Raw genomic sequence first — 21,484 nt, 5'->3', positions numbered from 1 at the left:
GGAAGCGGAAGGGCGGGACTTCGAGCCATAGCCAATCGACGCCTAAGGCTGAATCGCTGAGGCTGGTTGAGCGCGCGTGGGGGAGGCGGCTTCTTCCGGCTGGACCGAGTGGTAGCTTCGTACGTTGAAGGACACTGTCTGCGGAATTCTTGCCTTTTGCAAGGTGGGTGTGGAGGGGAACCCGGCCTGCGACCTCGCTCCTCCGCTTTGTGGCACCGGCCTAGGACCCGACCATCCCTGATCCGGGAACATCTTGAGGTCTTCGCTTTGGGGGGACGAGAGCGTTGGGGAATGGAAAAGGGCTTAGAAATCACAAGGGCCGGGGCTCGAGGGGTCGGACAGTGACTGGGCAGCCTCGGGGCGAGGCGAATAGGCGCTCCCAAAGGCTCCCATCGCCCCCTAAGGCCCTTAGATTGCATTTTTCAGTGGAGAAAAATGCGGCCCGTAGCGAAGGGAGTCACCAAGGTCACCCAGTGACGTAGCGTTGGATGAGAACTTGGGCTTCTGACCCCACCTCTGGCCGAATTACCCCTTCTCCTCTGCATGCCCACAGCAGTTTGTTTCCTCTGTGCTGTGCTAAGGAAGCTGCCCAGCCAGGCTTCCTTTAGCTGCGCTGCAGCCTTTGTCAAAACGAGTGTGAATGTGGCCCGGCCCCTGCGGTTCGCCAGGCCCCGCGCCGTTTGCTGGTTAGATTTACATTTCGATAACGTTCGGTCAACAGGAAGGCCTTTCCTAGGAGACAGCCAGAACCGAGAACTGTAAACTCCTTGAAGTGCAGGAGGCTGGTTCTGGTTCCTGAGCGGCTCTCGCTCGTCTTTGGCTCCTTTACTTGGTGATCTCACCATTCCAGGTATCGGGAAACAAAGTAGCTGGAACAGTCGATCGCTTTGGGCCTTTTCTGAAATGCCCATTTTACAGGTGAACCAGAGGCATGGGAAGATTGATAATAGCTATTAGTTATTCACCACTTAATTAGAAACAAAAGCAAAGGCCCAGTTGCTTAGACTTTCCCACAAGCTGCCGTTTAACAATTAGTACAATTGTTCCTGGGTAATTTTCTCCTTCATTTAATATGCCTTTCTAAACTTAAGTATGACTCGAAAGGAAAGCAAGTTTCAGTTCATTTATTCCACAAAGGGCATTCTAATGCAAGGGCTCCTGATCTTTGCCCAAAAGTAACCAACTGTTTGCTGAAGAGTACAGACTCAGGTATTTCCAGGCTGTTGACTCCCATTGTTTATTTCACCAGCAATATCCCACTCGCCACGCCCTGCGCCACTCATCCTCTCCAAGACTCTTCCTTTAAGACCCTACTAAATTGCGGTTCGTATACCATGCTCTTCAGTCAGAATCATTCCTCTGTGGAATATCACAAGCATCAGCCTTCCTCCCATATTATGTAAAGTAGAGGGAATTTAAAGCCCCTTAAGGTGGCTCCGTTGCGCAATGGATAGCGCATTGGACTTCTAAAGCCCCTTAAATTGCTTCAGTCGCACACCACATCCTCCTAAAAATTTTTGTTAGGCACAATGTAGTGGGGGTTATCAGTTAATAATTCACTAAGTTAAATCCTTGTTTTCTATAGGGTTTCTCTTAGAAACCTACTTGATACTGTAAGAATCCAAAAATGTATCATGAGGGTGAATGGAGGGAAAGTATGCCTTTAATAAAATGAAACAATATAAAAGCTACATCATAAAGATTTCTTTTACTGGTGATTTTCCTATTTTCCTGCTTGGGCTAGACAGGCCAAGGCCACCAAGGGGGTCCAAGAACGTTTGGATTTCCATCATTGCTCCCAGATTGTTCTTGAAAAAGTGTTCAAAATTAAGGTCATTTGTCCAAATTTTTCATTGTCAATTCTATGCACATGAATGCCTCTGAAGGCCTTTGAATGGTAAACAGGGACATGCCAGTTTCCATAGCAATGACGTCCTCACAGATCTCTCCCTCTTCCATTTCATCAAGAGCCAGCTGTATCACTGCCACTGCCTACCAATCTCGACCGGACCTCGACCGGCTCGTCTATGTTGTTAATCGACTCGGCGTGGCGTCGGTCGTGGTAGATAGGTGGTCATACATACGAATTTTCAAGCATTATTCTGGTGACCTTTGAATGTGCCTCTGCCATTTTTTATTATAAACAATACATGTCTTTGTAAAATACATAGGTACCATAAATATAACTCCTTTGACGAATTTCCTATATATTCTTCCAGGGTTTTCTGTTACTGCAGTGTTTTTCAAACTTTAATGTACATCAAACACCTAGAGGGCTTATTAAAACAGATTGCTGGGCCCCAGAGTTTCTGGTTCAATAGGCCTGAGATGTAAGGCCTGACAGTTTGCATTTCTAACAAGTTTCCAAGTGACGCTGATGCTGCTGGTCTGGGGACCAGTCTTTGGGAACCATTGATGTGCTCCGTAATAGAATGCCCAGAAATGGGATTTTTTTTTTTTAACTTAACATTACATGAGGACATCTTTTCCACGTCCATATGTAGAGATCTACACACATTGTTTTTTCTCCGATGGGAACCATCATTTACTAGTCTCCTGTAGATGGACTTTTAGTTTTTCCCAGTTTACTTTCATAAACAGTACTACAGTCTCCATCGTTGCACCATTTAACATGTTTCCACTTTGTAATATTTCTGTAAGGGTAAATTCCTAGAGGCCCAGCTACATAAAAGAGTATACTAATTTTGTAATTTGACAGATATTGCAAAATTGCACTTTAGGAAGTTGTACCAGTTTATACTCCAGGCAATAGGAAGTGCTTATTTTCCCACAATCTTACTACTATTGCTTATTACCATTTTATCTTTGCCAGTCTGATGGTGAAATATTGGTCTCGTTTTACATTTCTTTCAATTATGAGGTAGATTATTTTTGTACATTTCACCTTTTTGTTTTGTCCTTTTTATTTTTCCTTTCCTAAGATGGTTAAAGTATTTGCCTGTGTTTTCTTCCAAGATTTTTTGGTTTCACTATTTATATTTAAACCTTTATTTTGGTGTAAGGAGTAAGGATTCCAGCTTCCCCACCATCATCACCAATAGCTACTAAGTATCAGCCTCACTTAGTAAAAATGATCCCTCCTCTGCCTTCCCATGGAGGTCTTAAATTATAAGAAAAACTTATAAAAGGAGGGGTTGCAAGTTGAGCTGTTTAGTTGGTGGTTACCCCTCTGAGAAACTGAAAAGTTTCACAGGCTCTAACTTTCAGCTAATCTTAAAACTGATTAATTTCATGTACATTGTACCATGGTATAGATAGAGCCAGGAATGAAAACTGATATCAAACAATATTGGTTTAGAGCAGCGGTTTTCAACCTTCCTAATGCCGCGACCCCTTAATACAGTTCCTCATGTTGTGGTGACCGCCAACCATAAAATTATTTTTGTTGCTACTCTATAACTAATTTTGCTACTGTTATGAATCATAATGTAAATATCTTTTTGTCTTCTGATGATCTTAGGCGACCCTTGTGAAAGGGTCGTTCGACCCCCAAAGGGGTCACAACCCACAGGTTGAGAATCATTGGGTTAGAGGGTGGACTTAAAGACTATGTTCTCTTCCTATGCCAAGTGATTTGACATACATTCTTGAATGTTGTGTAAAGTCCGCCTTCCAAAAGATTCTCTTGTCAACAAGGCTTTTTCCACCATCTTTGCTATTGCTGTGTTGGGCAAAACATACATAAAAATTGATATTTATATACAATGACTTTAAGTTTCTAAACTTTAAAAAACAAATTTGCCTTTTAAATCGCATCCAAATCAATTTATTGTTGCTTTCTTTTTTTTAAGAGATTGAAATCATGGCAGGTCCAGAAGCTGACGCCCAATTCCAATTCACTGGTATCAAAAAATATTTCAACTCATATACGCTCACAGGTAGAATGAATGTAAGTATTAATGATACTTGAAGCAATTATACTTTAGAATAATATAAATATACAGCAACTCCTGTTTACTTTTTCCTTTCTTTTTCAGTGTGTACTGGCCACATATGGAGGCATTGCTTTGCTGGTCTTATACTTCAAGTTAAGGCCAAAAAAAACTCCAGCTGTGAAAGCAACATAAAAGGTAAGGAGCTGACATTTAAAAGTTTATAACTTAGCGATTTTGATGTTATGGGGTTTTTTCCCCTGACTATAAATTAGTCACTATGCAAAATTTATTACACACAAAAAATAAATAAAAAGGCTATGCATATCTATTACCCTGACAGTTTGTTAGCATTTTGGTTTAACTCTTTGTGTATTTTATTTGGTTTCCATTGGCTGTGATTCATGACTGTTTTGTATTATAACAAGTATGTTCTCTATAACTTAAATGCACATGTGCTCGTGGAGAGATAATTCATTTTACAGAGGAATTCTATTGGTTTTTTTTAAGATTTTATTGGAGAATTAGGGGAGGGGAACAGACAAGTTGCTGTCCTTTTGTTCTTCAGTCTAGTTGTGGAGGACATCGCTTCACTGACCCATGTTGGTATTATCATTGCGCTCTTCCCTGGTGAGGCAGTCGTTCGCTGGCCATTGGACGGCTAGTCACAGCAGCTCATAAGGTGCACGCCAGCTGCCGGCCAGCCTTACTGCAGCCTACGTGATCACAGCAGCCCAGCTCCAGGTCGAGCTGTTGTTCACCATCTTAGCTGTAGAGAGCGCAGCATCACTGGCTCTCATATGGGGGATCCAAACCAGGGCCCTGCTGCTCAGAGCTGGCATCCCAAGCCAACTCCTAACCAGCACACCACTCAGCCAGCCCCTGTTAGATTTTTTTAAAATATAAATATGAACACTTTTGAGAATGAAGTGAAATCTGTATCTTATGATTATTTTTTTAGGTTGAAGTTCTTTCTCAAAGGGTTGTGGGGCGCCCAGCTTTTTAAGAGGTGTCTCTATTGCCCCACCCAACGTTGAATATGTTTCTGGTTTTTGTTAATTTGATTAGTAAAAATAATTTCTTTTTGATGAAGTTGTACATTTTTTGTGTTTACCATTTGTATTTTTATTAACATTCTCTTCATGTGCTTTTCTCATTTAACAATTGGGACTTTGTCTTTGTGAAGACCTTATTTTTCTTGTATAAGCTCTTTATGTAATAATTATTAACCAACCTTTTAAATCAGTTGCAAATATACATTGCTTTTGTTTGCTAGTTTCAAATTTTCATATAAAGTTATATCATTTCCTTAAATCCCCAGACTTCATTTTCCTCTTATAGTGTCTCCAACCCCCATTTGTCCACAGTTAAGTGAATAAATATTTGTGTTGGCAATATTGTGCAGAAAACCCAGATCTTCATATAATGTAGCTCTCCACAGACAAAATTTTCCCTCTGCTCTTAAGAGCTTTTCCAATCCTTAGGGGACTGCATATCCCAGAATGCAGTGGTCCATGGCTTATTCCTGACAAACCTGTAGTATTTTGCTCAATTTTCCATGCTAGGTACCTAACTTTGGGAAGGTGGTAGTATCCCCTTTGCACAAATGGAGAGATTGTTTCTCAGATATTAAATAGAAACATACCTGTTTTCTACTGTTTAAAATGTTACTTTATATACTCGTACGTTTAGGACCATACTGAATTGTTGGTAGCTTTTTTGTTAAAGGTGGAGTATTAGGTTACATTGTATTATGCTAAGAGATACCTTAATTGGTGGGGAGGGGTTACTGACTCCTTTGAGAATCTGATGGGTTCGCATTCAATTTTAGGGGGTTCATGGATAGTCCTGTACTGGTAATTTACTGAAAGTCTTAAAACACATTTGTGTCTAAACTATTTTTGCTTTGTTTATAGGATTCTAAGCTGTACCTCATCTGTTGATTTCCCATACCTGGAGAAGCTAATGTCAACTCATGTGATACTCAATTTGTACAATAAATTATGAACCTGGAAAAGCTGGTTGTCTTTATTTACAAGATATCAAAAATATAAAAACTGTACAAAATGCAACAAAGGCAAAAAACTGGCAGTGACTTGGTCTGAATATTTTAGTTTCCCAAAGCAAGGCTCAGTACTGGAGGTAAGCAACTGAAATGTCTGTCTGACTTCAAGTGTACTAGGTTGTGTATTTTAGCTGAAGTAGAACATGGAAGCTAAATTTCTTTACCTGATTTATAGAGTGTTTGGGTGCACTCAGGCATAAATTCAGATGTCAGTTGATGGTTGTACTTCATCTAATTCTTAGAACGGAATTGTAGTTCACCCTACCCAGTTACATACATTCCACTAGTCATGGGCCACGCAAAAATATTAGTGGATCATTTAACAGAGTACTTGAGTGCCATACAGTAACTACATTTTTACAGCAGAAACATACATGCTCATAGAATTCTTCAGCTAAAATTCAAGATGGTATTATATTACTCGATTTGAATCTAGAAGCAAAATGAATTATTGAAATCAATTGGTTTTTTTCTAAACATAATAAATTAAAATAGCATTTAAACAGAAAATGCATAGTTTCCACACAATCCAAAGCACCATAAATGTCCCCTCCACGAACATAATACCTCTTATTCAACTAACGGAAATTAGTTAAATGTGGTTGCTATAGAAACGTGGAACTGTCCTGTTCAGATTTTCCAAGCAGCATACTTCCAGATCCATATAGACAAACATTCTTTGATTAAATATTAATCACTGAGGTATTTGCTTTTAGTCTCCCTTTTTCAAACAGTAGCTTCCAAAAGGTCTTTAATACCAATAGTTTATTGCGGACTATAAGCTCCTGCAGCTAGAACCAAGTTTCTTCGAGTAAAATGGAGGTGCACAACTGGTGTTGATTTGGTCATATATGTTCCCAACAATAGCTCCTGTGAATTCTCAGGTAAATTTATATGCCCAGTGGCTGTAGTAAAGTCATCAGTCTCTAAATCTTCAAATGCTTTGACAGCATCCCATAACCGGACTGTATTATCCATTGAACCTAAGGGAAAGTCAAAGGAAACCATTCAGTAGCATCCACCATATTTAGCTTCTAACATTTTGTCAAGTCTTGATTAACAACTCTGTTCCCCCTAAAGGAGCATTTCAAGTAGTAGTTTTGAGAAATCAATATACAAGTAGGGTGACACTGGCTAAAGAGAAGCGAAACCTAATACAACAGGACTTAATTTTGCAACTGTCAATGCTCAGTGTTTTCTTTTAACATACCATATACCCTTTACCACAAAGCCATTTCTAGTCATTTACCTGATGCCAAAATTTCACCATCTCTACTAAACCTAAGCGAACAAACTGTATCAGTGTGGCCTTTTAATTCTCCAACCATCAAACCATGTCCAATATCCCAAAGGAGTACTCTGCCATCTGTTGCTCCTGTAGCCAGGAATCTCCCATTGGGAGAAAATGTCAAGGCATGAATTGGTCCCTAGAAAAGAAGTCAATGAGAAGTCAAAAGTAAGGCTAAAAAATAGAAAATAAGACAAACTTAGAATTTTTAAGTTTAGTGGTATGAATGGTATCTTTAAAATTTATGTGTCACTGGTTAATTTTTAAAATATTTTTATCTCAAAAGCAACCTTGTGTGCTGGGATAATGAAGGTGTAAAAATACCTTGTGTCCAGTGAAGATCCTTACACAGTTCCCATTCAGGACATCCCAGAGCCGCACAGTTCTATCTGCAGAGCCCGTAGCAACATAATTAGAATTTGGATGGAATCGGGTACAATTCACATCAGCAAGATGGCCAGCAAATATCCTTAAAGGCTGATAGTGGTCTGTAGCCCAAAGCCTTTGAAAAAATTTATTAAAAGCAAAAGATAATTAGTAGTTAACTACGAAAAGTGAAAATGGTATCCTAAACATCTATGTGAAATGTTAGCTCCAAATAGGCCCCTTCACTAGTTAACCTGAGGGAAAGAAGGAATGATTGAGATTGAATAACATTCATAAGAAAAACTAACTTGATCTGGTACACACATTTTTTAATTTTATAGTTCTTGAGTTCTCTGTATATGCCCCCTCCCACTCCAGCTCCTAGTCTAACCTATAGAAAAGTTTTAGCTACCACACAGTTTCTACGTCATCCCAAACTTCTAAGGAGATGATGGAAACAGGTGCTACAATGAATGGTCCGTGAAAGAAGGTTAAACAGCTGATGGGAGACAGGGAAGGTGTGTTAATAAGCTAACTTGAGAAAGAAAAATAAGACTCAGGATTCTTGGTATAGACATAGAGACACAGTAATACTCCTTTGCCAACAAGAACCCATTCTGTTTGTTCCTTTAAAAGACCCAGTCATAAGATCACAATGTTCTTACCGAGCTACTCGGTCATGGCCCCCTGACACAAAATAATATCCATATGGAGAAAACTGTGTGTCCCAAACCGGATAGTTGTGTCCTTTATATCCCACCAAGCAAGTAAATGTTTGAAGACTCCACAATCGAACAGTTCCATCCTCTGAAGAGGAAAGCAGGTAGTTCCTGAGAGAACAGAAGGTAATATATTTGATGCTCAGAATAACTTAGTCACCTGTCCAGTTTTTCTGCACATTTGAATATATTAAATTTAGCTGACATGCTACATCTCACTTTTAATTTACGCTTGGAATTCACAGTAGATAGCAAGAGCTGAAAGTACTAACCAAACTAATGTTAGACACTACATCTACTGAGCACCTACTGAATGAGGTTAGATTATTTTTAAAAATATATTACGGGGAAAATCACAGTTAAAAAAAATAATACCAAGGGATAATGACAAAAAGTATGGTCAAATAAGGTCAATTGAGAAAGGCTTCTAAGAAATGTGATATGTCATTTAAAACTCAACTATGTTTGACTTTAAAACAGAGACACTATTTTCCTATCCTGTATGAGTTGCATAAGAATTTAAAGGGCAATGTCTTGACACACACAAAAAAAGAAAAAACAAAAAAACACTAGACACACAAATAATACTCTTTTCACGGATAAATACAAAAGCTGAACTACCCAAAGTACTATAGTTTTCACCGAAATCAAAAGTTTCTCTCAAGTAAAACTGTCATCTTGCTAAACGCTATCAAACAAAAACTTCATTCTCAAAGGCTCATAAAAATGAAAACCTTGATGGATTAAAAACTACCAGGGCCGGCTGAGTGGCTCATTGGTTGGGAGTTGGCTTGGGACGCCAGCTCTGAGCAGAAGGGCCGCCAGTTCAGATCCCATGTGGGCCAGTGATGCTGTGCCCTCTACAGCTAAGATGGTGAACAACAACTCAACCTGGAGCTGGGCTGCCCATGAGTCGCCGGCGACAGCGTCAGCTGCAGAGGGGCTGCAGTGGGCTGCCATGGGCTACTGTGAGTGGCCGGCAGCCAGCATGGGTGGCCGGCGGCCAGCGCGGGCTGCTGTGGGCTGCCATGAGCAGCCATCCAATGGCCAGCGACCGGTCTGCCTCAGCCAGGAAGAGCACAATGATCACAATATCAACATGGGCCAGTGAAGTGATGTCCTCCACAACTAGAATGAAGAACAGGGGAACAGCAATTTGTCTGTTCCCCTTCCCTGATTCCCCAATGCTATTCCCTCCCCCAGTTCCCCAATAAAATCTTTAAAAAAAAAAAGCTGTTATCTATCCAAGTAAGGTATAAATGATATGAACACAAAATACCCTTCTCCCATTTCTATAGAATGTTAGAGATCATGAAAAACAGGGAAGTATCTATTTACAGGTTTCAAATTCTCTCAGTATCCTCTTAGTTCTTTTGATTGTACAAAGATAAATCTTCAATTGATAGCTAATATGCCTTTCATATCAGCAATCTGTTGTAAATTTGGATATGATGGAAGATAGCAGTAGTCACAAAACCTAAAGAAGCAATTCAGCCCCTATCAAGGTTATACAAAACTAAAGCTAGTTTTTAAAACCAGCAAACCCCGAAGCTATGCATCTTGATTCTGTAAATTTGGGTATACATTAAGTTGCTATCGTACATCAGTACCCCAAGGTGAATTAGCAAATGGCAAGATTCTAAAAGATGATGAATGATAGGCAACCATGAGATTTTTCTAACAGAAATTTTCCCAACATTTGCATAATGTTTCCAGTACTTAACTATTAGGTTGTTGGGAAAGTCATGACGTATTTTTCTATGTTTTTCAAGGCAAAAATGCATCATGACTTTCCCGACGACCCAATATTATATAATCTCGATATAATATTGCAGTATTTAATTTTTACTGTTTGTACTTTACCTATCTGGACTGAAGCTGGCTCCATAGACAGGCCCACTGTGACCATACAAAATCTTCAACTCACTTGCTGTTTTCTCATCCATGATTCTTTCCAAGACATCATCTGATTCTTTGTCTATGAGGCTAAGATCTAAAATGATCCAGAAATACTGATTTTTAAAAGTACATCCATTAAAACATTCTAAGGAAATTACATTATGGTTCAGGAGAAGAGCATTTGAACAGTTCCTCCTACATACCACCCACTGTGCTAATGCCTCTAAATTAGGTGATATTATCCCAAGGTATAGAAGAAACTGAGGTTCAGAACAGTTTATTATTAGCCAGAGTGTACACAACTATTCAGTGTCGGAACTAGGACTGAAACTCAAGTTTATCCACTATATCACAATGTTTCACAAAAATGAAAACTATGGAAATACTAAATTATTGAAAATGTATTATAATGTTTAAGCAATATAGTTAGCAAGCTCTTTAAAATGAAATCCTGACTTTATTCTTTTTTAGTCATTTTTATGGCTAAAACAAAGTATTCTCCCATTATTTAAAGGTTTTTTTAAAAATTCACAAGCAATCATAAAATGTTAGATTTTTAATCTTAATGAGTTTTGTAGCCTAATCCCCTCATTCTACAGATGAGAAAACTGAGGCCCAAAGAAATTAAAACAGTCTAGTACTCCAGTCTGCTGACTGCCACGCCAATGCACTTTTCACTGTTGGGAATATTAGCATTTTGAGTTAAAGTAAAATCTAGTGAAAATCAGCTAAGATCACAATCTCTTGTATAGATTTCATGGATTCAGGATTGGTGTAAACTAATGATGAGTTTACATCCTGACAGGTCATCTCAGTTACCTGCTGCTTGTTTGACACTACGAAGCTTTTTGGGTGTCACAGACCACACTCTGACAGTTGAATCTGCAAAACCTCCAGCAATCAAACTAGAATCATCAGTGACATCCACTGCAGTGAGGCCCTGCCAAAAAACAGAAAGAAGAAGAAGCTTTATACTAACAATACTGTTTTGAGGAAAAACATTACAATCACATCTTAGAAAATATGTATACACTGAGAGCTATTTTTCTCATACAAAAGATCATCTGAGATTTCATTCTTCTATGAAACCAACTGTTTGAAATCACTTTCTTTGGGAACATGTCATCACTTACCCCTTTTTGCCCTCCAAATTTGGAGTGCATGATATGAATCAAATGTTAACCATTTCTGCACTTTAGTAAATATATCCTCAGCAGCCTATTATAAACAGCCTATAAAGACATATAGAATTCTTAATAATAAATACTGTTTATGTAAGTACTTAAACCAACTTCAATAGAGATGAACTACACAGTTTTCTCTTTAAAGGCTAGCACAATTCTGATTAGTGAGACAGGCACATGTACACAAGATTCTGGTATTTACAACTTGCTAAACTTCTTTTAAACATTGCCTTCTATCTATTCATAGCAGTGTCCTGTTCTCCTTTCTTAACGGCTATCTTTAAACTATATTTATAGCAAGAGTTCAAATAAGAAAACTCTGTTTTAGTTAACACATTTAAGTTTCTTCTAATTGTAGATCACCATTTTTAAATGATTCTCCAGGCAGAAATTACCCAATCATTTTACCAACCTGGTAAGCATTGAGGAATGTGTAGAAACAAATGGAGGGTAAACAGTCTGGCCCAAGGCGCACTCGTTTGGTGGTTTCTTTCATATTCATTATCTTATCCAACTTATCTGAATCTTTCAACTCAGGAAGAGGGATTCTGTGAAAGAAAAACACACTAGAAATTACTCTATTAAGAAACTTGAACACTGTAAAACATCAGCTTTCACCTCTGCACACATTCCTGAGGTTTTCTCCTCACCTGTTTTGAGGTGGAGCATTGGGATCTTGTTTTTTGCTTTTGGATCCAATACTATCTTTTTTAGGCTTCTTCTTTTTAGGTTTTCCTTCTTCATTTTCTCCTTCTTCATCCTCATCATCCAGAGGCACCTCAATTTCTGGCTCTTTTAATAAACCAAAAAATACCTACAAGTCAAAAGAACCAACATTCCTTTAATTAAATTTTTTTGTTCATTAATACATCTTTTTCATATCTTGACAGAATGAATCACAATTACAATATAGTAATTTATACCCAGAAGCAGATTCTATACTTGTCTACCCAATAGCCAATCTCCCTTTCTTCTTTGCTAACAGAACCCTGATTTTGTTGGAGCAGCAACATGCACAGTTAAGTAATTTGTTCCTGGGCTCCCTTGCAGCTAGGAATGGCCATATCATATCATTCTGACAACTGATATACACACAAATATAAAAAGTAGGGTTCTAGAAAAAATACTGTCTTCCGGATAAAAAAGGGAGAGATTTAGCAGGGATATGTCTTTTCTCATCTCCCTTCTGCCTTCCTGGAATGCAGCTGCAATGCTGGAGCTGCAATAGCCATCTGTGAGCACAAAAAAGAGAGCTGTATTCTAAAGATGGTAGAGCAAAAACTAAAAGGAGCCAGAGTCCTTGATGGCACTGTAGAGCCCTTACGCCAGCCCAGGAGGGCTTTCCTCTGTAATTCATTTAATGTGAGAAAAAGCCCTTACTTGTTTCAACCACTGTAGTCAGGGTTCTGTTAAATGCAACCATTCCCAAATCCTGACTGATATATACACCATCCTTAGAACATAAAATATAGTATACAGTGTAAAATTATTCCCACTAGCTGTAAGAAAAATGTGTAAATCATGTAGATGAAAATGCGACAATTTTTCATAATCTGCATTACATAGTTCTTAGGTTTATTCCCATACCTTTGATTTGTTTGCCTCTCGTTTAGCCTCTCCTGCCAAACTTCCCACCATCGCATCTATCTGTTGCTTACTACGCGGCATCCCATCAAAGATGTCAATGTAGAGGTGCTCCTGAACTATGTTCCAAATCTGATTGTTCTGTTTCTCCTGAAGATGCCTCTTCAAGAGTTGGTACGAGTCACGGGAAATACGCAGAACAAATTTACTTGTTCGAAAATCCAACATGGTCTCATTCCCTTTCATGTGTTCCTTTTTGGTAAGACTAGATAATACTCGTAGGTCATCTTGGTAATAACATTCCTGATCTCCATGGAACCTGTTTCAGTGATTTTAAAAAGTCATTTTCAATGTAATCATTAAGGGATCTGCCTCTCCCCCATATATTTATAAACATACCAGAATATTTTCAACGTAGTCTGAATAACCTTGGATCAAGCTGTAGGATCAGAAGTTATAACTCATTTCAAAATGATTACAATTCAGTTTATGAATTCATCATAAAAATGACCAATTTAACTCTGATGAAATGCATAATAAACATTTTAAGAGAATTTGAAATAAATACCAGAAGTGAATGAAAGATAAGATGACTGCCACTGGTAGACAGTCTCTTTTGAATGCCACCAATGGTAGACACTTGAAAATGTTAGAACCTTTGCTTTACGAAATTTTATGTTCTCTCAGAACCTACTTTTAAAAGCTTTTTTTTTATGGAAAATTTCAAACATATACAAAAGCAAAAATCAGTATAATGAACTCAATGTACCTATCACCCAGCCTCTCAACAATAATCAATTCATGGCATTCTCATTCTCACCATTTTTAACGATTTCTTATGTTCTTAATACCAGACATATTTTTTTAAACATTAGTACTTTAATAACATGACTAATCGTATGACTAAAGGACAAACAAATGTTAATACCAAAGAATGAGCACTTCCATTTACTCATCATTACCAAAGGCAAGTAAATAAAAATTTTCATTCAGCCTTGGTGACAATTAAGAAATTTAAATGTACTTTTGTTTCTATAAACCTTAATTTTCCTAATAGAGTAAAAGTAAATATCTTATATTTGGCACTCACAAAGAGCACCAAACAATGCAAAAACATTTAGGAAACACTGACTAAACATAAGATATTAGGGACCTATGCGAAAACATGGATGGACCTAGAGGGTATTAGGCTAAGTGAAATAAGACTAAGAAAGGCAAGGAAAGGCAAATACCATATGATCTCACTTATATGTGGAATCTACAGAACAAAAAAAATGAACAAAAAAGAAACAGACTTATAGATACAGAGAACAAACTGATGTTGCCAGAGGGGAGGAGGTTGCGGAGCTGGGTGAAAAAGGTGAAGACGTCAAGAAATTCAAATTGGGGCCAGCTGAGTGGTCAGTTAAGAGTTGGCTTAAAAGTACGAGCTCTGAGCAACAGGGCCGCAGGTTCGATTCCCACATGGGCCAGTGACGCTGAGTCCCGAGCTGAGCTGTTGCTGAGCTGCTAACAGGTGGCAGGGTGGCTCAGCTGGTGTAACAACAAGATTGCCAGTTCGCTACGCCCACTCGTAACTAAGACTGAACTCAGTACCTTGAGCTGAACTGCCGCCCAGATGGCTCAGTAGATAGAGCATGGGCTCTTAACAATAAGGCTGCTGGTTCGACTCCCGCATGGGATGGTGGCTATGCCCACCTGCAACTAAGATTGAACACAGCACCTTGAGCTTAGAGGCCACGAGCTGCCGATGGGAAGCCAGATGGCAACTGGTGCCCCACACAACAAGACTGAAGAACAACAACTTGGCCAGTCCCCTTTCCCAATTCCCGAACACTGTTCCCCTCCCCCAATTCCCCAATAGAAAAAAAAAATCTTAAAAAAAAAAAACACAAATTGGTAGTTACAAAATAGTCATGGGGAGGGCGGCCAAGTGGCTTATTGGTTAAGAGTTGGCTTGGGAGCGTGAGCTCTGAGCAGCAGAGCCACTGGTTCAGATCCCACAAGAGGGCCAGTGACACTGCCCTCTACAGCTAAGATGGTGAACAACAGCTTGACCTGGAGCTGGGCTGCTGTGAGTTACTGGCGATGGCATAGGCTGCAACGGGGCTGCAGTGGGCTGCTATAAGCTACTGTGAGAGGCCAGCAGCCAGCGTGAGCGGCCAGCATCCAGCATGAGCTACCGTGAGCGGATGTCCAATGGCCGGCGATCGATCCGCCCCAGCCGGGAAGAGCGCAGTGATCACAATACCAACATGGGCCAGTGAAGCAACATCCTCCACAACTAGACTGAAGAACAGGGGGACGGCAACTTGTCTGTTCCCTTTCCCCAACTCCCCAATGCTGTTCCCTCCCCCAATTTCCCAATTAAATCTTTAAAAAAAAAATAATAATCATGGGATGTAAAGTACAACATAGAGAATATAGTCAATAATGTTGCAACAACTATGTATAGTGTCAGGTGGGTACTAGACTAATCGGGGGGCTCGATGCATAAATTATATAAGTGTCTAACCACTATGCTGTACACCTGAAACTAATATAAAATTATATTGAATGTCAATATAAAAATAAATAATTTTACAAAAAGATATTATGGCCCTAGCTCATATAGACACATAGCCAATAAATACCTAAACTGTTACCTGTGTTGCCCTATTATGACTCATCAAGACTTGAACTAAGGGTTTCTGTCTAAGATTTGAATGAAATTAGAAATCTTAACCTCTTAGTGTTTGTATCACTCACTGCCCATAACCCCATCTAAGCACCGGGTCCAGGCAAAGACTGAGATTGTCCATAACAAAGAGGCAGAGAGTCCCTTAGGATATTCCAGCTTCCTATGTGAATACCAAGATACTGGAAAAGAAAGAGGTTTATTGATGACAATACTGTAAGAAAAATTAGCTGAGGGTAGAAGTTCTGTCATCATCAGCCTTACTTAATTATTTTCCAAAACAGTGATGTACAGAATATTTGCTCTATATGCCTTCTATTAGACACCGTATATAGAATAATGAATATGATGGCATAGGAGCAAAGAGTCCAGAATTTTATTACTCCGCCATTACCACTACCTGTGTCATATGACAAGTTCTGCCTTTTGGGTCTATTGCTTGTACTAAAAAGCTCTCATTCAAACTGTTAAGCATTGCCCATTAGAGATCCTCAAGGCTCAGGCCTAGCCCTCTCATTCATTTCATAACCCTCCCAGGCAATCTCATCCAATCATCAATACTGCACACAACTCCAATTTATACCTCCAGTCCCTACCTCTCCTCTGAGCTCCAGAGCCTTATATATCATCCACCTATAAACTTGACATCTCTTAAATAAGTCGAAGGCACATTCAAATCTGAGCTCAAGATTTTTCCACAACCTGACAAACTAGGTCCTCTTCCAGGGTTTCCTATCTCCGTGAGGGGCACCCCTATCCAGCTGTGGGAGCCAGAAACCTAGGAGTTATCAATGATGATAGCTTCATCGCCCTCACCTCCACATCCAATCCATCACCAAGTGCCTCACCAAAATGTCCACTTCGTTTCACCAATACTGCTGCACCCCAATATTTCTCAATAAGGGTGCTACTGGCATTTGGGGCAGAATAATTTTCTGCTAAGTGGGACTACCTGCACATATTACAACATTTGGTATCCCTAAGCCACCTGCTCCTCCATCCTAGTCATTATGACAACCCAAAACACCTCCACACATTTTCAGGGGAAGGAGGAATAATATCATCCCCGCCCTGGTTGACAAAAAACCACTACAATAACCTCCCAAACTAGTCAATCTATAGTCACTCTGTCTCCCCTCCACCTGCCCCCCCCCCACCAACCACACACACCTATTTTCCCCACTGTATAAAGGTCCTTTCAAAATGCAAATCTAATAATGACACGGTCCTTCAATGATTTCTGTAGCAGAGATGCATCACTGCTCCCAAATATCCATTTTTTCTTTCTCCACAATTGTACACCTGAATATAACTGAGCACAATGGCACCTAGGTAAATAGCACACTTCCTACCTCCCTTGTAGGTAGATGTGGCCGTTGACCAATGACATAAAAAAAGAAGTATGTGCAACTTCCAGGAAGGATGTGTGCCTTTCCTGCTGACTATAACACTGATGTGATTGCTTAGAACCAGGGAAGCATCTTGTGCCACAGGTAGAAGCTGCATGACTCGGATTGTAAAACAACAAGATCAAGAGCACCTGGGTCCCTGCTAATCAAGGACTCCATACCAGTCCTGGACTGCCTAACTTCATGAGAGAAAGAAATAAATTTGTATCATACTTCAGCCTCAATTATTTGGGTTTTCAGTCACTCTCAATTTAATCTAATCCTAACACAGCTTCCTACTGCTCTTGGAATATAAAAGCAAAAACAAACTTTTATTTTATTCATGCTGTTATTGATATAGTTTTCAGTGAATCTCAGCTAAATCTACCCAATACAACCCCCTACTGTTCTTAGAATAAACCAAGACCTTTAACATAGCCCAAGAACCTGCCTATTCCAGCCCTTAGTCAATTGTCCAGCTTCATGTTGTATCACATCCCATGCCCATACTCTGCTCCAGCCACATTGCCTTTCTTTCATCTCTGTACCTGCCATGAGCCCTACCACCACAGAGCTTAGTGTTCATACATGCTTTCTCTCTTCTCTTCATCTGGTTAACTCCTACCCAATCTTCAGATCTTACATCAAGCATCACTTCCCCTGGGAGCCTTCCCTGGACTTCTCCAACTAGATCACGCTCCTCCCACCCTCCAATTTTGGGTTCTCATAGCACTGGGTATCTCTCCTTCATAAAGTACTTTTTGAGTTACAATCTTACATTGTGTGGTCACTGATGTGTATACACATTACATATATAAAAATTCACATACTTCTCAAAGAATGATTTTGCTTCATTCTCATGTTGATTGTAGACTAGTTCTAAGTACATGTGTACAAACAGAGGATAAAAGAGTTGGGATAACTCTGCCCGATGGCAGTCCAAGGAACATTCAATGAAGTGTTTCAGTCCACTATAGTATTCTTCATACATTGTGGGGTCTCCTTGTTGGTTGTAAGCTGACAGCACAGCACTGACATCCGGCTGGTCTTCCACAGCTACACTCCCAACTGTTTAAAAAATGAAAAACAACTTTCAAGAAAATGACCTGATATGCACCAAGTGACTAGGGCTGTTTTGTTAAGGTCCAGAGGTGAATTGTTTCTCAGATGTTTGTCCCTCTCCTCTCAAACTCTCTTCCCTAACACAATCACCTAACTTTTAATAGGATTTTCACTTTGTTTCAGTCACCCATTCAAAACTCCTTCATCTTGTCCATATCTTTAAATAAAATGTTCAAATCAATCACAAAAGGTTCAATATTTTTCCTGGAGCTACCTTAAAGACAAATTTTATAAAATATGGATGTGCAAATCAAACAACTATATCAATCTTCTCTCAAGGCGCAATGGCACCCACCACCAACAAGCCATGCCCTGGAATAACATTCCCAGTTCTCTGAGCTACCTAAGTACTTTGTAACTTAACTATAAATCCTATCCTATATTACATTCATACATGTACATCTCTCACTTCTTATAAAATGTAAGCATTTTTAGGATAGAAAGTGTGTGCCGTATTTATATTTCCAAAAGATATGCTTAAAACCATTTCCAGAACCACCATTTTAAGTCAGAAAACATGAGTATTTATTTGTAATATAGCGATACCAAACAATGATACATCTGTCAATCGAATCAGAGTTTTATTGTTGGAATTTTTAAGTTGCAATTATAATACTGTCATGTTTCCTACTGCACAAATGATATAAATTCTTTCAGTTACTGATGGCCTTTTCTTTCCGCCTTACTTGTTTCTGAATTATGATTTAAATATAGGTCAGGTTTCTGAACAGATTATAACAAAATGACCAACAACATACTTCATCCTTCTTATAGTTCATTCACAAAATTCAGCATTCAGAAAAGATTCCTCTCAATCACATTTTCGCACACTTCTATTTATGGGTTACAATGCTGTGTATTTATTCTTCACTTCTGGTAATACTGCAAAGATTAGGTTTCATTAAATACAGATTGGCTAGACGTTCTGTACTGGATAATTTAATTCAACTAACATTTATTATTGGCTCAGGATCACCTTTGAGATCTTATATTGTGTATGAGTTTTAATGCATCGACTTTGTGAAAACAGTTGCTGGGAAAAGGGGGGGGGTTCAGGTGTCAGGAATGGATACCTAGGCATAAACTTTTCAATGCCAGTCACTTTACATATATTATATCTAAGTCTCACCATAACCCATTTAATTGAGAAAAAAACTCAATTTTAGGAAGAATAACTTAATCAGCATCAAACGAGTAAAAGCAACAGAGACACAATCTGAACTCAGGTCTGTCCAATGCCTATTCCCAAATGAATGGTTCTCAAACTTGGCCATACATCAGTACCCCTCGGAAGCATTTATTCAAAAATGCAGATCCTCAGGCTCAGCTTCTTCAGGGTCTTAGTCACTAAGTCTGAAATGATGCCCAGGAATCCGCATTCCCCAAAAGATTCAACACCTGTGATAGCCTATATTCTAGAAATACTGGCTACACTATGTTCCATCACTCCCTGGCTGTGTGGTCCAAAGCGAGTCCCTTGGCTTTTCTCAGTCTTTTTTTCTCACCTGTAAAATAGTGGAACTGTGAGAATTAAGATATAGAACTTAAAATATTTATAGTAGTTAACCTACGCTAGTCCAGAACTGTACAAATATTGTTAGTGTTAATGCAGACCTATCCAAGGCTCAAGAGTCCAAATAAGAGAAAAGGGACCAAAACCCTGAAGGTCCCCGCCTCTCCGCGCCCACCTGCCCCATACATCCCTCTGCTCAATGGCTTTCGCTAGAACTGACAGCTCTAGTAAGAGGGTTTGACTGCGCAGCCGGCGCACTCAAGAAAGGGGCGGGCATGTGGCCCTAGAGGCGGGCCCAGGAAATTCAAAACAAGCCCGCAGAGGTGCAGGCCTGCCAGCCTCGGCGTTCCCGGCTAGCTCCCCTTCATGCCCGCCCTGCCTTCCCGGGACCCCGCGGCTCACCTTTCCCCGGAGCTACAGGTCCTGTTGCTGAGCCCGAGACGGCGGCAGCTCCCGAAGAGCCGGTGCCCGGAGGGTCTGTGGCCGCAGGACCGGGAGCCGAGGCTGTGACCCGGCTGAGAAGCGCGCTAGCCGCCTCAGCACCGGCGCCGTCCGCCTCTCCCGGGACTCCGGAGCCCGCCACTGCCTCCTCCAGCAGCCGGGCCTCCCGGCGCAGAGCCTCTTCGGCTTCGCGGAGGTTGCTCTGCCGTAGGAACTGCAGCACGGCCAGCAAAGTCTGTCGGTCGTGGGAAGCTCCAGCCTCTGGAGCAGCGGCGGGCACCGGGGCCGCCCCCGCCGGAGCAACGGCGGAGACAGCCACCGAGGGTTTGGGGGTCCCACCATCCCCGCCGGCCGACGACGACGCCGCAACGTTCCCACCGCCGCTGTTGGGGCCGTTGTTGGTGGTGCCGCCGCCACCCTCGCCAGCGCCGTCCCCAGCCTGCGGAGGTAGCAGCGTTGGCGGTCCCTCGGGCTCTAACTTGACCGCCACCTCCGTCTGCTCCTCCGCCAGCGCCGCCATCTTGCGGCTGAGCCACCTCGCGCCGTCAAGTGTGATTGCGTTTTCGCCACATGGAGGGCGGGGAGGAGCATTTTACGACAGCTCTGGAGGGCTATTTACGGCAGTAGGAGGGGCGAGAAGAAAGAGAAAAAGAATGCGAGCGAGAGCAACTTTCAAAAGTAAGCGACAGAAAAGCAGGAAGTTGGAGGTGGCGACCGCCTATTGCATTTGCCTGAGAATAATTACCACTTATTGCAGAGCAACTATATTCAGGCACTGTGATAGACGTTTTATATTATATGACTTTTAATTCAACAATTTTATAAGATACTATTCTCACTTTACAGATGGCTCAACCGAGACCCAAAGAGGTTAAATAACTGGCCAAAGTCACGCAAGAAGAAAGTGAAAGTTCAAGATTTGAATCCAGATCTTTAACTCAAAAGCATATACCATTTGCCGAAGGGAGGCTTCTGAGGTATTGGTAATGTTTTGTATTTTGATCTAAGTAGTGGTTACTTTTTATTTTTTGCAATTTTTACCTTCTTAAAATTTAATCGAGCTGCGTGCTTAAGCTTTGTGAACTTTACAGCATATATGTTATATTTCAATAAAGTTTTTATGTATCTGAATTTTGTGATTGTGAAATGTGTACATTCTGTATTCGTGCTGTTATCCATTATTATAAATTGTAAAATTTTTGCATTTTAATTGTATATTTTAAAATAGTATATGCCACTTTGCAGTATGCTTCATAGGTTATAAAACCCTGCTGTATGTTTTATCTCACTTCAGTCTCCCAACTCTGGGATAGGTGCAGATGAGAAAAGTGAGCCTGGGACATGG

The 21,484-nt window shown here is 40.3% G+C and overlaps 2 protein-coding genes and 1 long non-coding RNA gene across 6 annotated transcripts; 2 read left to right on the top strand and 1 right to left on the bottom strand.

Moving 5' to 3' along the window:
- The first annotated feature begins 51 nt into the window (after positions 1–51).
- ATP5MK (ATP synthase membrane subunit k) lies at positions 52–5,910 on the top strand. 3 transcript variants are annotated; one of them, XM_019636417.1, is made up of 5 exons: positions 53–163; positions 1,250–1,323; positions 3,813–3,910; positions 3,999–4,091; positions 5,810–5,910. In XM_019636417.1, the coding sequence occupies exons 3-4, from the start codon at positions 3,824–3,826 to the stop codon at positions 4,086–4,088; spliced, it is 177 nt and encodes a 58-aa protein (XP_019491962.1). In that variant the 5' UTR covers positions 53–163; positions 1,250–1,323; positions 3,813–3,823; the 3' UTR covers positions 4,089–4,091; positions 5,810–5,910. The 3 variants fall into 3 exon arrangements, with proteins under 3 accessions (XP_019491961.1, XP_019491962.1, XP_019491963.1); XM_019636418.1 differs by lacking the exon at positions 53–163 and adding an exon at positions 170–258; XM_019636416.1 differs by lacking the exon at positions 1,250–1,323 and having other exon boundaries at positions 52–163.
- TAF5 (TATA-box binding protein associated factor 5) lies at positions 5,895–20,989 on the bottom strand. Of its 2 annotated transcripts, none has more exons than XM_019636413.1 (11): positions 20,101–20,989; positions 17,894–18,131; positions 13,002–13,317; positions 12,065–12,228; positions 11,827–11,962; positions 11,050–11,170; positions 10,195–10,324; positions 8,278–8,442; positions 7,571–7,748; positions 7,208–7,385; positions 5,895–6,941 (listed from the first exon to the last, which is right to left on the bottom strand). In XM_019636413.1, exons 1-11 carry the CDS (start codon positions 20,657–20,659, stop codon positions 6,724–6,726), a joined length of 2,403 nt encoding a protein of 800 aa, XP_019491958.1. In that variant the 5' UTR covers positions 20,660–20,989; the 3' UTR covers positions 5,895–6,723. The 2 variants fall into 2 exon arrangements, with proteins under 2 accessions (XP_019491958.1, XP_019491957.1); XM_019636412.1 differs by having other exon boundaries at positions 5,906–6,941; positions 11,827–11,980.
- Positions 20,725–21,270, top strand: LOC109379666 (uncharacterized). Its single transcript, XR_002123251.1, has 2 exons — positions 20,725–20,817; positions 20,986–21,270. It is a non-coding gene; the product is annotated as an uncharacterized LOC109379666 (long non-coding RNA).
- Positions 21,271–21,484: the final 214 nt, after the last annotated feature.

The sequence above is a fragment of the Hipposideros armiger genome, unplaced genomic scaffold (genome assembly GCF_001890085.2).
Source record: "Hipposideros armiger isolate ML-2016 unplaced genomic scaffold, ASM189008v1 scaffold_28, whole genome shotgun sequence".
Taxonomy (NCBI): Eukaryota; Metazoa; Chordata; class Mammalia; order Chiroptera; family Hipposideridae; genus Hipposideros; species Hipposideros armiger.
Note: the sequence above shows the minus strand (reverse complement) of the source record. Positions and strands in the feature narration are given on the sequence as shown.

Coding starts and splice junctions, on each gene's coding strand:
- ATP5MK (XM_019636416.1), top strand. CDS start 3,824: ATGGCAGGTCCAGAAGCTGACGCCCAATTCCAATTCACTGGTATCAAA. Junction 3,911..3,998: donor CGCTCACAGGTAGAATGAAT/GTAAGTATTAAT, acceptor TTTCTTTTTCAG/TGTGTACTGGCCACATATGG.
- TAF5 (XM_019636412.1), bottom strand. CDS start 20,659: ATGGCGGCGCTGGCGGAGGAGCAGACGGAGGTGGCGGTCAAGTTAGAG. Junction 11,171..11,826: donor CATTCCTCAATGCTTACCAG/GTTGGTAAAATG, acceptor GTTTTTTGGCAG/GGCCTCACTGCAGTGGATGT. Junction 8,443..10,194: donor GCCAGCTTCAGTCCAGATAG/GTAAAGTACAAA, acceptor CTGTTCTCTCAG/GAACTACCTGCTTTCCTCTT.